Below are 11,981 nucleotides of genomic sequence, written 5' to 3' on the forward strand. Positions count from 1 at the left end.
TCAAGTCCAGGGTCCTCACTTACTGCCCTTCCTACAGGCTCATCTTGAAGTGACAGGATTGCGATAGGACTGTGTGTCCCCTTGTGCTGCTTATGTAACAGCTGCTCTCTTGCATGTTGAGAAGGTGACAGTTATGCCCTACCCGTCGGTCTTGAGCTCCATTGATCGATGTATAGAAGTTAGAGACTCCTGAACAGGCACTGAGAGGAATGAGATAGAGTCCAACAAGATCCCATGTGCAACTTGCTACAAAGTGTATATTGCAGATGGGTAATTTGTATTGGCATTGTAGTCTGTTACTTCTACAGTAAAATCCCCTGCTGATCGATCCTATTAAATTGCAAATGTTAATCCATGTAATAACTTTATCATATCTATTATATGTCAAAACGTTTTAAAATGGTCATATTTGTTAAATACAGTGTTGGTGCATTTGTCAAAAAATGTTTCTAATTTTCCTGATAATATCTTGGTAAATTTGGTTGCAATTATATGTGGTTCATTTATTTATTGCACAGTATCTGAAGTTGGTGGTAGATGTGTCTAACCTCAAACCATTCACACCTAAGTTTTCTGTTTGATGTGGTTCTCAGCTGTCTCTTCTTTCAGAAAATCCCTTTGTTCATTTCCTACTAGATTCGACTCTCAGCAATGGTTAGACAGCTATGCTAGAGGCATTGTGGCATCCCAAGCCCACACCGTCCCCCCCAACATAACAGAGCTCTGTATGAGGCAGGGTAGGGCCTCCCAGTGCAGCCCCAGTGTCTTGTAAACTGGAGGGACACCAGCCAATCTGATCTCTTTCTGCCACTTCGAGGTCCAAGTTCTCATTTAACAGAAGGACACGGGGGGATGTGTTGAATGAGACATCCCCTGGACAAACCATATGGAAGAGATTAGGGACAGGCTTCAGATTTCAGCATTGACGAGGGGTCACTTCCATTCTGTGAAGAAAATGTATAAGGATTAAGCTCTGGTTAGGATTCTTGGACTAATTACCACTTTTAAGGACGGGTTTGAATTTGTACTTCTCTCCACACCCACGTAACCTGGTGCAATAGCAAAAGCACCTCCACGGCCAGGCGTTTCCCATCCAGCGACAGGCCTGGCCGTGAGAGAGAGGGCAGCAGTGACCTGGGATGCAGACTTTCTGCCAAATTATGCAGAAAGGTAAACTGATGTGGCCATCTCACGGCAGCAGCCACAATAACAGAAAAGGACAAATCTCTGTGCTGTGTTTGGAATATTTTTTCTCCAACCCGTGTAAATATTTAATTGAATAATCTGAGAGATTGTTATGACTTTTGGGTCTGAATTATTTACTCGGCATTACTTTAATGTGGCGTTTGCATTTGGAGGTCCGCCGGCCACCCTTTTAAGTACAGGGCCACCAGTCAGCTTTGTTCAGCAACAGAATAGCATCTGTGTCACAGCTACTTAGGCATGGCCTGGGTCAAAGTTCATTCTGGCAGGACATCCGATTACCCATGAGTTCTGCCCGTTCATCCATGAAGTCTTTTCAGTTTGCGTTCCTGCTCCGGCTGCTTAAATGGAGTACAGGGGCCTTTTTACACTAATCCTTTCTGTAATATTTATTTTATAAATAAGACCTTCGTGCATTTATTTTTTACTCTTTTGATCTATGTTAGGCCTTACAGTGAGAAACCAGCTGGTGTGTGATATTTCTTTCTGCTTCTTTTGCCCAGTTTTCATTTGTTCTGCCCTTCACAGTGGCAATATCGAGGCAGGAGTGGAGAGCATTGAGCCCATCTTCATCTCTGGAAGAGAAGGTCAGGATCCGGGTGCCCGGGCCTCCAGCGTGTCCTTTGTCTTCCGGAAAGTCATAGAAGAGAATCTGGAGCCGGCTCTGGACAAATGTAAGAAGGGCTCCCTTTCCCCTGTTTCTCAGGGAACATTTTTACACTCTGAGCCTTTTGCAGTCGAAGTCTTTTAATTCCACAGAAATTGCAAATGAGGATAAAAAAGATAAACAAAGGTTACAAACGAGAGATTGCCATGAGACTGGGTTAGGCTCAACTGGTTTCCTAGTAGTAGCAAGTTTTAGATTATAAATGCATTGATTATACAGCCAGTTGTAAGTCCTGATCATGAGCCCCACATACTTTATTATAAAATCCTCGGAAATGTTTGATGGTTAGAATGTCGAGTCTTCATATTCAGTGACTGGTTCAGATGAACAGGTGGAATTTGAGACTGAATTAAGAGGTCATCTCCCTGAGTGAGCGTGCGCTGTTTAGGAGGAGGGGGACTGTGACCTGATGACCCCTTTCTGTGTTTTCTCAGTAAGCGCCATGGCAGAGAGGCTAGCCAATCACTTTTCCTCATACAGACCGGCCACGGATCTCTTCCTGCAGTTTCTAGATGCAGGCAAGGTTGATGATGCCAAATTCTTACTGCAAGTAAGTGCTTTGTCTTCAGCACAAAAGCCTGCTGAAAATAGATATTTACTAAGTTTATATATACGTACGCACCCACAAGCAATGGGGTTTTCCTTTCCTTCTAGAATACATTTCTAACTTCTGCATGATCTTCTGCACCAGACCCTACATGATGTCCACAGCCATTCTGTCCCAGATAGTGCTGTTTTCGGCTGCTCTGTTTTGTCACCCATTTTGTCCCTGTCAAGACTGTTGTACTTCATTAATTATTTTTAAGCAGTTAGAAGAGAACAGTCCGAAGATGGTTGAATGCACAGGGGGCAATCAGAGCAAGAAAATGGAGATCACATTGCTTTGTACCATGTTCTTAAGAAAAGCACTGAAATTGATTTCACTTGAGTTGTTTCATTATAATTGAGTAATTCTACAGATCCATTCTTCTGCTGAGCGCTTCTGATCCATTTAAAATACAACTGTGTTAAAAGCTTTAGGGACATGGTGTTTTCAGGGAGTGGGGAAAAAACATCATTTACAAATGGCTGTTAATGTTATTTCATTGCTGTTGGAACTGGAGCAGAAGAAGCAAAACAGTGTTGAAGGACACGCAGTATGAAGTACTGAACAACCCCCCCCCCCCCCCATACACACATAACACCCCATTTTGGTAAGAAAAGATATGACTGCAGGTTTCCCCAGGCCCCCCTGCAGTGTCAGTGAAGTGACACCTTCAGAGCAGTGTAATGGTTCTGAAGTTTGTAAGGGCGAGCTGTGTTGTGGAGCTCACATACATATTAGGAGACAAGCAGACAAACAAACAGGCAGACACATCACTGCGGTCCCCGGGCCGCATGCAGCTCCAGCAGGCAGCGGCAAGGTTGTGGTAGTGATATGATAGCCAGGCCCCAGCTCTCCAGGCTGCGTGACTGAGACGAGTGCACAGCACTTAGTTTGTCCATCAGGGCTATAGTCTCATACAGGCCTCGGCATGTGGTAATCTGTCACAGCTGATGAGACTTGAAACACACCTGCTAAAGGCTGGACACCCCTGCGGACTTCAGGACAAGAGAGAATCTGCTAGCATAATTCAGATTAGCTGCCCTGATTTTTTTTCCCCGCTACACTCATCACTGTGATTTCAGTTGTCTTCAGGACAGCTGAGATTTTTATGGCTCTAAAGGTCCTCATAGCTTATAGTGACTGAAAACAACTTTTTTTTTAACTGCCATGAACATTGTTGGGCAGGGTTTGCAGTGAGCATTTATATTGCATTGTGCTTTTGACAAATTCAGCTTTGTTAGTTTTACTTTTAAAAAAGCTATCTGTATCACGAAAAGATCCATTTACAGAAATAAAATGGCAATCCTTTTATTACTGACTGCTTCTTTTCTTCTGATCTGTAAGAGCCTGAAGATATTGCCTGTGACCTCCTACTGTTCCAGATAGCAACAGGAACACGCCTGTTTGTCTGAGAGAGACAGAGATGTGATGTGCACAGCAGGGACTCCTTTGCAGCTTCAGCACACTGGGCTGAGGAGAAGACTTATAAAGGGGATGCACAGAAAGGCTTAACTCCACGTAGCGCTGTACACAAATGCCAGTGACATTGAACATAATTGCTGCAGATTGAAGTCACTGCCTTAGACTTCACAGTAGACTTTATCTGAAGGTGTCCCTTTCATTTTGACCCCTTAAAGACAAAGGAAGAAAAAAGGACCACTACCACAAAGCTAGCATTAAAGTCATAACCTTTCTGTATTAATCTGTATTAAAAAAGCAGAAAAAAATAATCTGATTGCTGTCACTAGACGTTCTTCAGGGGTAAATATCTAATTGGAAAGTGACATTTAGCATGTGAGTGCTGACATAACTGTTTTTTTCAAATGGCGATTGGCACTTTAACATAAGAACATTTTACACCTATAAAGTCGGTACTAGTAGCAGTGTACCAGTAAATTAGCATTAAAAACATTGGACACCTACACTTTTTTGTACATTTTGTTTGCATTTTCATGGCGTGACCATTTGCGTTTTCCACAGCTGTTGTATTTACCCAAATTGTCATTTTAACTTTGGTTTGAAGTAATGGAAATCGTTCCATTCAGTTGATGAAAAAATGTAGATGCAAATATCTGATTGTGAATTGACTGCCCTGTGTATAGACATTTTAACCACCTTATGGGACAGTGTCAAGCTTTGGCAGTTCTGATAAAATTTAAGACCATTCAGCCTTTTGTATTTGTAGCGCTTTGTTTCCATTGCCCCGTTTTTAAAATGTGCACGAAAGATTATAAATAGAGCGTCTGTGTACTTACTGGCGAAATAATCTTGGCTTTCCTGTGCTCCACCCTGACGGATTTTAAAAGACGGAAAATTCGGGTGTCTCTGAGCTGTCACACAAACTTCTCCGTATTAACTTTGTCAGTGATATTAAACTAAAAGAAGTAAAAAAAGCCGGCTGTCTCTCACTGAAAGAGCTTTTTAGTAAAAGCTGAGAGATTGAAATCGGTCCTTTTGTATTCATAAGTGTAGATAATTATACTTTAAAGAGAACTCACTCTGTACATTTTAATTTTTATAAAGAAATGAGTAGTTATCTGCCTGACACCTTATTAAATGTATAATTAACCTTCTGGTCTTCAGCTCACTTGTGAGTGCTTGGCAATATAATTGAAGAAGACTGCTGCTTCCCTACACACAGATGCGCGTCTTGCTCACTGCTCACCCTCACATACACACACACAGGAACCTCCGCACACACTGGCTCACACACACAAACACACAAGAGCACATTCCTGTTTGCACAGGCCTGCTGTGTCTCCCTTAAAAGAAAGCTCTTACACAAAATAACTCTGGATTTCTGTACAAAATCTTCATCCGTCATTTTCATACTGTGAAAAAAGAAGTGAGTGAAAGAAAAGGGAGTATCATTGTCCTGCATGATGCTTATTGTGTGGCTAATAGAACCCCATCAGTCATCTTCTTGAGGAGCTGCAGGTTTCTAGAATAAGATTACTCTTCAAACTTTTGTCTAACTAGTTATTTTCTGTCTAGATTAGGGATTAGCATCTCCTGTTCTCAACAGTCCTGAAGGGTTACAGGTGCTTTTCAGTTAGCTTCTCAATGAGACCTCACACACGAGGTGATTTGATCATTCAATTGACCAGTTCTGATTGGTGATGGAATGACAGTCTGTGAACTCTGCTACCCTTGAGGACTGGAGATGCCCAGCCTGTTATGGCCAGTACTGACTTTCTTCCTCTCCTGTCCTCTAGAGATGTCCTGGGATCGGGGAGCAGAAGGACATTCTGGTGTCTTACATTACTAGAGCTGCACAGAAGCCTGGACAGGTAAGAGCCATCCCTTTTAAAAGCGTACAGCAATACCGCTCTGACCTCTGTGGGGGCTCTGGTTTGTCTCTGTTGGTAGACTCTTGTAGTCTAGAGGTGAGTATTTTACCTTTATGCTTTCAGAAATCCTTACAGAAACATAAGTAGATGTGGTAACAGCTGCCTCAGAGTTATGCTTTGCACAAGTCATCCCAGTTTTCTGTGCAAAATATAGGGTTAAAAAACATTGCAGTTTGTAAATTACAAGTCCCATTTCTTAGCCGGACTTTGCTTTAGGACGTGTATGTATATGGTGAGGACATTTATCTGTTTTTTTTTTATTTAATGTTTAGGCTCATAAGATCAAAACCCTCTTGGAAATTATTCCTGAGTTCCCAGAGAGGAAGACTGCATACGCGTACCTAATGAAGTCCTATGGTAAGTAGCTCATTTGTGTTTAAGAAGAGGGAGGTTCCTGGCATGTTAGATCTTCTGCTCTCTGAATGCAGGGTAGAAGTACATCCATATAACAAGAGATTAGCACACAGACCATGTCTTTCATAATGTTCCCCTGACAATTTTAAAGACTGAATGATACCATGCAAATACCTTGTCTCTAGATGGTATACCACTCTGATTCATGAAATATGTTCACTACCTGGGTTCACTTCTCTTAAATCCTCTTTACAGACAGCTTTCTAAAAAACAGTAATAAAGGCTTGGATGCTTTGAGTTTGTTCTGTGCTTATGACACCCATTGCTATTGCCTTTTGAATGCTAGATACAAACTATAAGCTTGCAAATTTTGTAACAAACATTAGTTTCACCCATTATTAAGTTTGGATGAAGAGGACAGCTTGCATTTCCTTTGTTTGAGTGAACATGTAACCTTTAAATGGGCCTTTTGCATACCTGTTGATCAGTTTTGAGACAGTTTTTTGACAGTTTTGAGTAGGGAGTGTGAATATTTTAGTGCTTCTAACTTGTCTTTAAGATGTTATTAGATAGTAGATTAAAAATGTAGCTATGTCTAAACCATCTCCAAATACAGCAGTTGTACAATTTAGCCACTGGTGCATTTTATACATACCTGCTAATGAATTCCTGATAGGGCTTTGTCAAGCAGAAATATTGCATGTTAAAGTACTTAGATGTACCATTTGAACTGAGTCTTATTCCATTTCGCATACTAGGACTATGATTATTTCATGCAAAGCTTTGCCATCTCTAAGGATTAGAAACTCCAGAATCCAACAATCAAATCTTGATTAAGTTGAAATGATGTACTCTAATTCAGGGAAACATGCCTTTCTCTCCTTTTAATACAACATAACTGTGTGTGTCCTTGTCTCTGGAATTGGATGTAGAACTAGAAATTTTGAGTGTTCATTGTTGTTGCCGTTTCTTTTGTCAAGGGTATTTATCTGAATTCATGTTAGTTAGAATACCTGACTTTCCAGTGCATTTCACCACCACCCATTCGGAAATAGTTACTTAAGAGAATTAACAGTCACCTAGTCGGTCCAGTCGAAGACACTGTTTGTACAAAAACCCTGAATTGAAACAGCTGGCCTGGCTCATCTCTCCTTACTCAGAGGGGATCCAGGTGAGAGTGGAATTGTAGTGCAGTCGGATAAATGAAAGTCCTTTGAGTCTCAGAGGCGGAGTGTCTCTGGGTGTCTTTTGGTGAGACAAATGGATGTGCCCTGTGGCCTGACCACTCTGCTGTGTCTCCACCAGGCCTGGACAAGGACCTGCCGTCTTCCAAGGCCCTGTACCAGCAGATGCAGGAGGAGAGCGTGCAGCCGGACGAGCTGTGCTTGAAGAGGCTGGCCACGTTGCTGAAGAATGCAGGGGAGCCCGTTCCCTTCATGGAGCCCCCGGTGAGTGCAGCCCTCCCAGCGTCGTAGTGCACAATGTCCCTTTGATTCCGTGGTTTAGCTTTGCTTTAAAGGTACTGCAAGCTTTTGACATTCTGGGCTGCTCGGCCAGGTGAGCCATGGCTTATGTGTCCTTTGTAGATGGATTTTATTTCCCACTGGAGGCCAACTCTACACTGAACTAAAATAACCCAGGGAAATTGTAATAAACAAATTGTACTGCCTATCTGCCCACCTGCATTTTGAACAAAGATGGGCAGGTTCCGCCGAGATGAAAACCAACCCAAACTGATCTCCCCACTCATGGAAGGCAACAGAAAATCACTTATTCAAAATGACCATTCTCTGGCTCACATGAGAGTAGCTTACATCTTTGCGCACTGCACTGTTTTATGGATTTCTGGTTTTATTTCATTTTACCCGTTTCTCTCAGCCATCTTCTCCCGCAATTCCTTCATGCCACTTCCTCGAAAAACTTTTCTTTTGCCTTTACTTTTAAAGATGTGGCAAACACCTCCTCATTTACATGAAAATACGGTAGCTTTTGATGTTCTAAAAGCTTGCAGGCTCCGCTGAGCTAATTTCATTTTTCAATAAGATCGTTTCTCAGTCCCTTGTGTGTGTAGGAAGCACATGTGCTAAGAACTTGAAATACTGCGCTGATGACGCATTGCGGTAATTATCGCCCGGCCTGTTGAAATGAGTCGGGGCAGAAGAGGGGTCAAAAGGTGTTGATCGACTCTGTTCCTGAAATAGAAGGAGCTGTCTAAAGTGTGCCCAGGAATGGATAATAATAATAGAAAAGCACAAAGCCCTTCACAACTCCAGTGCTAACGTAGTTTGAATTAAGTAAGCCATCTAATTTATTTGAAATAAATGCAAGGAAACATTAGTGCCTTTTCTCATTGGAACAGCTTCTCCAAAAAAGAGTATGATTTGTTTATTTCTGAGAAGAAGGAAAAGGAGTTCCATCGTACATGGATGTAAAGGCGATCTGTGTGCTTGCTTGATCCATGCCATGAATGGCACTCCTTACAGTGCCAGCTTGCTTGGATCAGTGGGTGTGCCAATTACCGTGCGGCTCTTTGGGCAGTGCTCGACAGGGATGCCTCACCCGTGCTGGTAAAACCACAGCTGCCACTGTCTCTTACCAGCACGCAGCTGCTCAGGCAGCTCTGCCACACCGAGTGAGTGTTTATTTCAAAAGATTGCAAACAAATACTGGATATAACAATGAGGCACGAAGCGCAGAGTGACCTGGGTCACTTGGAGGGTCTTGCACATTACACGCAGCATGCATTTTGTAGCTGGGTTATCCTTTTGACTAAACATTACTCACTTCCAGTGCTGGTACAGTGTATTGCATTTACAATATCTTTGTTACAAAGTACATTAATTCACCATGTGAAGTAATGAACTTGTATGTTTTGCATGGAAACAATTGCATTGCAAGGGCATTATGCTGGCATGATTGTGGGAATTTTTATATCTTAGAAATACTCAGGTAGTGTAAAATAGTATAGTTTGTGTTGCCCCTTTGGTAACATTTGTAATAAGCAAATGTGATTGGTGTTGTTTGCATGCCTACTCTTTGCTTTCATAGAAACTTGCTGAGCTCAGTATTGTGGCTGTTAATTGTAAATCAATGGGGCACAGCATGTACTGTGTAGCTGATGGTTCAGAACGTTTTGAGCCTAAGCTAGAGAGAAGTTACGTTTCAGACACTGTTACTTCTACAGATGCTTATTTTCTGTTACGATTACAACAAATGCCAAAATAAAAAAAAACAACTGCACTGTCAGTGAATATTTGACACTAAAGAACATCAGCAAAATTCTTTGAGAAATGTAAGTTCTGTGTTCCCCAGTGACATTTTTTAACTTTATAGTCTACGCAGAAAGGACAAAGCATGTGTTAGGAAAAACAGTAACAGTCCCTGGTGTTTCCTGCAATCTTAAGATGGGAAACCTGTCTGACCACTCTGGTTTTTGTGCTTGTGATAGTTTCCTTTCCTATTAGCTGCACAATGAGTCCTTCTTGGAAGGTAATATTCAGCCTAGATTTCTGTTGGTAAGAGACAGGACTTACCTGATCACCAGTTTCAGCAGTGGTCTCTGAATTGCTTAACCGTTGTTTTATGAGAAGCATTTGTCTGCCCATAGGGCACTAACTGTCTAATGTTTCCTACTTGAAATGGGATTGTACTATTTGAATTTCGTATAAACTGTTTGAAAGTCCAAAAACCAGCTAATGTTGATCACCGAGTATAAAGATGCCAACAGTGCTCTCAAAACTTTCGGAAATTATTCAACACATTACAGAATGTTAAAATGTTTATCAGAATAGTCTTTCAGATAAGATTTTCTCCAGAAACCATAGACTTGGGACTTCGTAATACCAGTGTATAAAGTGTTTCCACTCACAAGATAACGAGAGGTTTCACAAACACTATTGTGTGGTGCCGTTTCCCCCTTATTTATCATGTTTAATTACATTGGTAATAAGGGAATATACCATGTTCACTGAACATTAATCTTCTGATTGCAGTAGCCTTCAAAAAGCTTTTTAAACAAAGCCTATATAATTAGCTTGACTTGGGTAAAAAACAGTCTTTCTGTTGTTGTTCAAGAGATTAAACACTAAACCAGTGCTGATGCAGGATATCAGAGTGAAGGTATAAGGCTAGTTTTTTGGCTACTGGTAGTTGTATATGTTGAGGGTGAGAAATGGGAGAGAGATTAGAATTATGATTAGTTTTAATTTTATTTGCAGAAGCCCTTGTCCATAGGTTGCAATAACACATTTAAAACATTTAAATAGGTGTGAAAAAAGCCTTAAGGCAATCTAATATCATTACTGTTTAACACAAGCACAGATGAGAAAAGAGTTATTTCCATGGTTAGAGGGTATTGCTGCCTCTCTTTGGGATTTGACCATGATACAGCAGTCACCATGTTTCTGTGTTTATTTCTAAAGGGATGCAAACTACTATGAATAAACTATGATGTTTGCAGGTTTTGAATTTATCAGTTTCTTGTTGGCTTGCTGTTTGGTGTGCATGATGGTTGCACTGACTTTCTAATGATCTGTCTTCAGTGCTGAAGAAGGCTCCACGGCTGAAACGTTCGTTCTTCTTTTTTTCAGCATGGAATAAACCTATTACTTGTTCCTTTGCTATACCTACTAAAGGTACTTAAAAAAACTGTTACTCCTGTGACTTGCCAAACACTTGCAGATTGGTGACATCATGAGATGACATCAGCGAGAGTTGTTGCACTCCTCCAATCAGTGCTACCTCTCCTGTCATGTGCTGTGTAGCTTCATAGTGTCGAATAACATGGCTCTTGCAGGTGGGCTTGTAAGAGGAGCTTGTCCATGTCTTATTCACTTTCCAGGCAGTGCAGTCCTTGCCAGAGAAAGTGAGTCTAAAAGCAACTCAACAATTCCAAACTGGGTCAGCTATAAAAAGAATGGGAGTGGAAGTAGATTTTTGTAATCATATTTCAAAAGTTTATCTCTGATTTCTTGTTTCTCCCAGGAGTCCTTCAAGTTTTACGCTAGCAAGCTAAGGCAGAAGAACAAAGAACCGGCCTCATCTGATGACGACTAGTTTACTATTTCTGCTTCATTTATTTTTTTTGTCTTATGACTGTTTTTTTTATATATTGTGCAGATAAATTCTCTGGAATACTGTGATGTTGTTGTTTGATGCTATGACTCTTGCACACCGCTGTACAGAAATATTTATCCTTGTCAATAAAACCTGACATGTAGACTCACCCATCCGGCTTTTCTTCAGCTTCCTGTCCTTTCTTATCTTGGGCCAGCAGGGTGAATCAACACCAGGTTTGTTTTAATAAGACTTTTATAAATGAAGACACGGTGAAGTCTTCATTTCTCTTCGAGTTAAAAAAAATTCTTCTGAAGAACCATTGTCTCCCTGAAGCCTGATGACTAGGATTGAAAATGCAGATACAGTGTGCAGTTCAGAGAATGTATCATTATATCCATGAATGCAAAGGACAGGTGTGACAACAGGAGAACTTGTAGCCCTGAGGAGAAACATTCTTGGCAATAAGGAATCGTGCAAGTGTCTATGCCAACCAGTCTCTTCTTTTGAGGGCTAATAGTCTGAGCAGCTTTGTCTGTGGAGAAGAGAGTGTGCAAGCGGAGGGGAGAGCAGGGTATAGTGAGTGTGTGTGTGTGTGTGTTGGGTTAAGAGCAGGGTGCAGCAGGCCTGATGTAGGGCAGAGAGGAGCCCATTCTTGGGCTGGCAGGTGGCGTATTCGCAGTGCAGTCAACAGACGTCCCTGGCAGTGCTGTAATAATGCTGCTTTCAGATGGGTAGGTTTTGATGTGTTTTCTGCATTTTAAGC

The 11,981-nt window shown here is 41.5% G+C and overlaps 1 protein-coding gene across 1 annotated transcript in view; it reads left to right on the top strand.

Moving 5' to 3' along the window:
- The window catches only part of lrpprc (leucine-rich pentatricopeptide repeat containing), a 66,972-nt gene extending 55,588 nt beyond the window's left edge, over positions 1 to 11,384 (top strand). Inside the window, exons 33-38 of the mRNA XM_088610222.1 lie at positions 1,732 to 1,877; positions 2,305 to 2,420; positions 5,672 to 5,746; positions 6,079 to 6,163; positions 7,466 to 7,608; positions 11,144 to 11,384. Of these exons, the coding sequence (XP_088466348.1) occupies positions 1,732 to 1,877; positions 2,305 to 2,420; positions 5,672 to 5,746; positions 6,079 to 6,163; positions 7,466 to 7,608; positions 11,144 to 11,215 (637 nt within the window). The 3' untranslated portion in view covers positions 11,216 to 11,384. The remainder of the gene's footprint in view (positions 1 to 1,731; positions 1,878 to 2,304; positions 2,421 to 5,671; positions 5,747 to 6,078; positions 6,164 to 7,465; positions 7,609 to 11,143) is intronic.
- The last annotated feature ends 597 nt before the right edge of the window (positions 11,385 to 11,981 follow it).

The sequence above is a fragment of the Lepisosteus platostomus genome, chromosome 17, assembly GCF_059453375.1.
Source record: "Lepisosteus platostomus isolate fLepPlt1 chromosome 17, fLepPlt1.hap1, whole genome shotgun sequence".
NCBI lineage: Eukaryota > Metazoa > Chordata > Actinopteri > Semionotiformes > Lepisosteidae > Lepisosteus > Lepisosteus platostomus.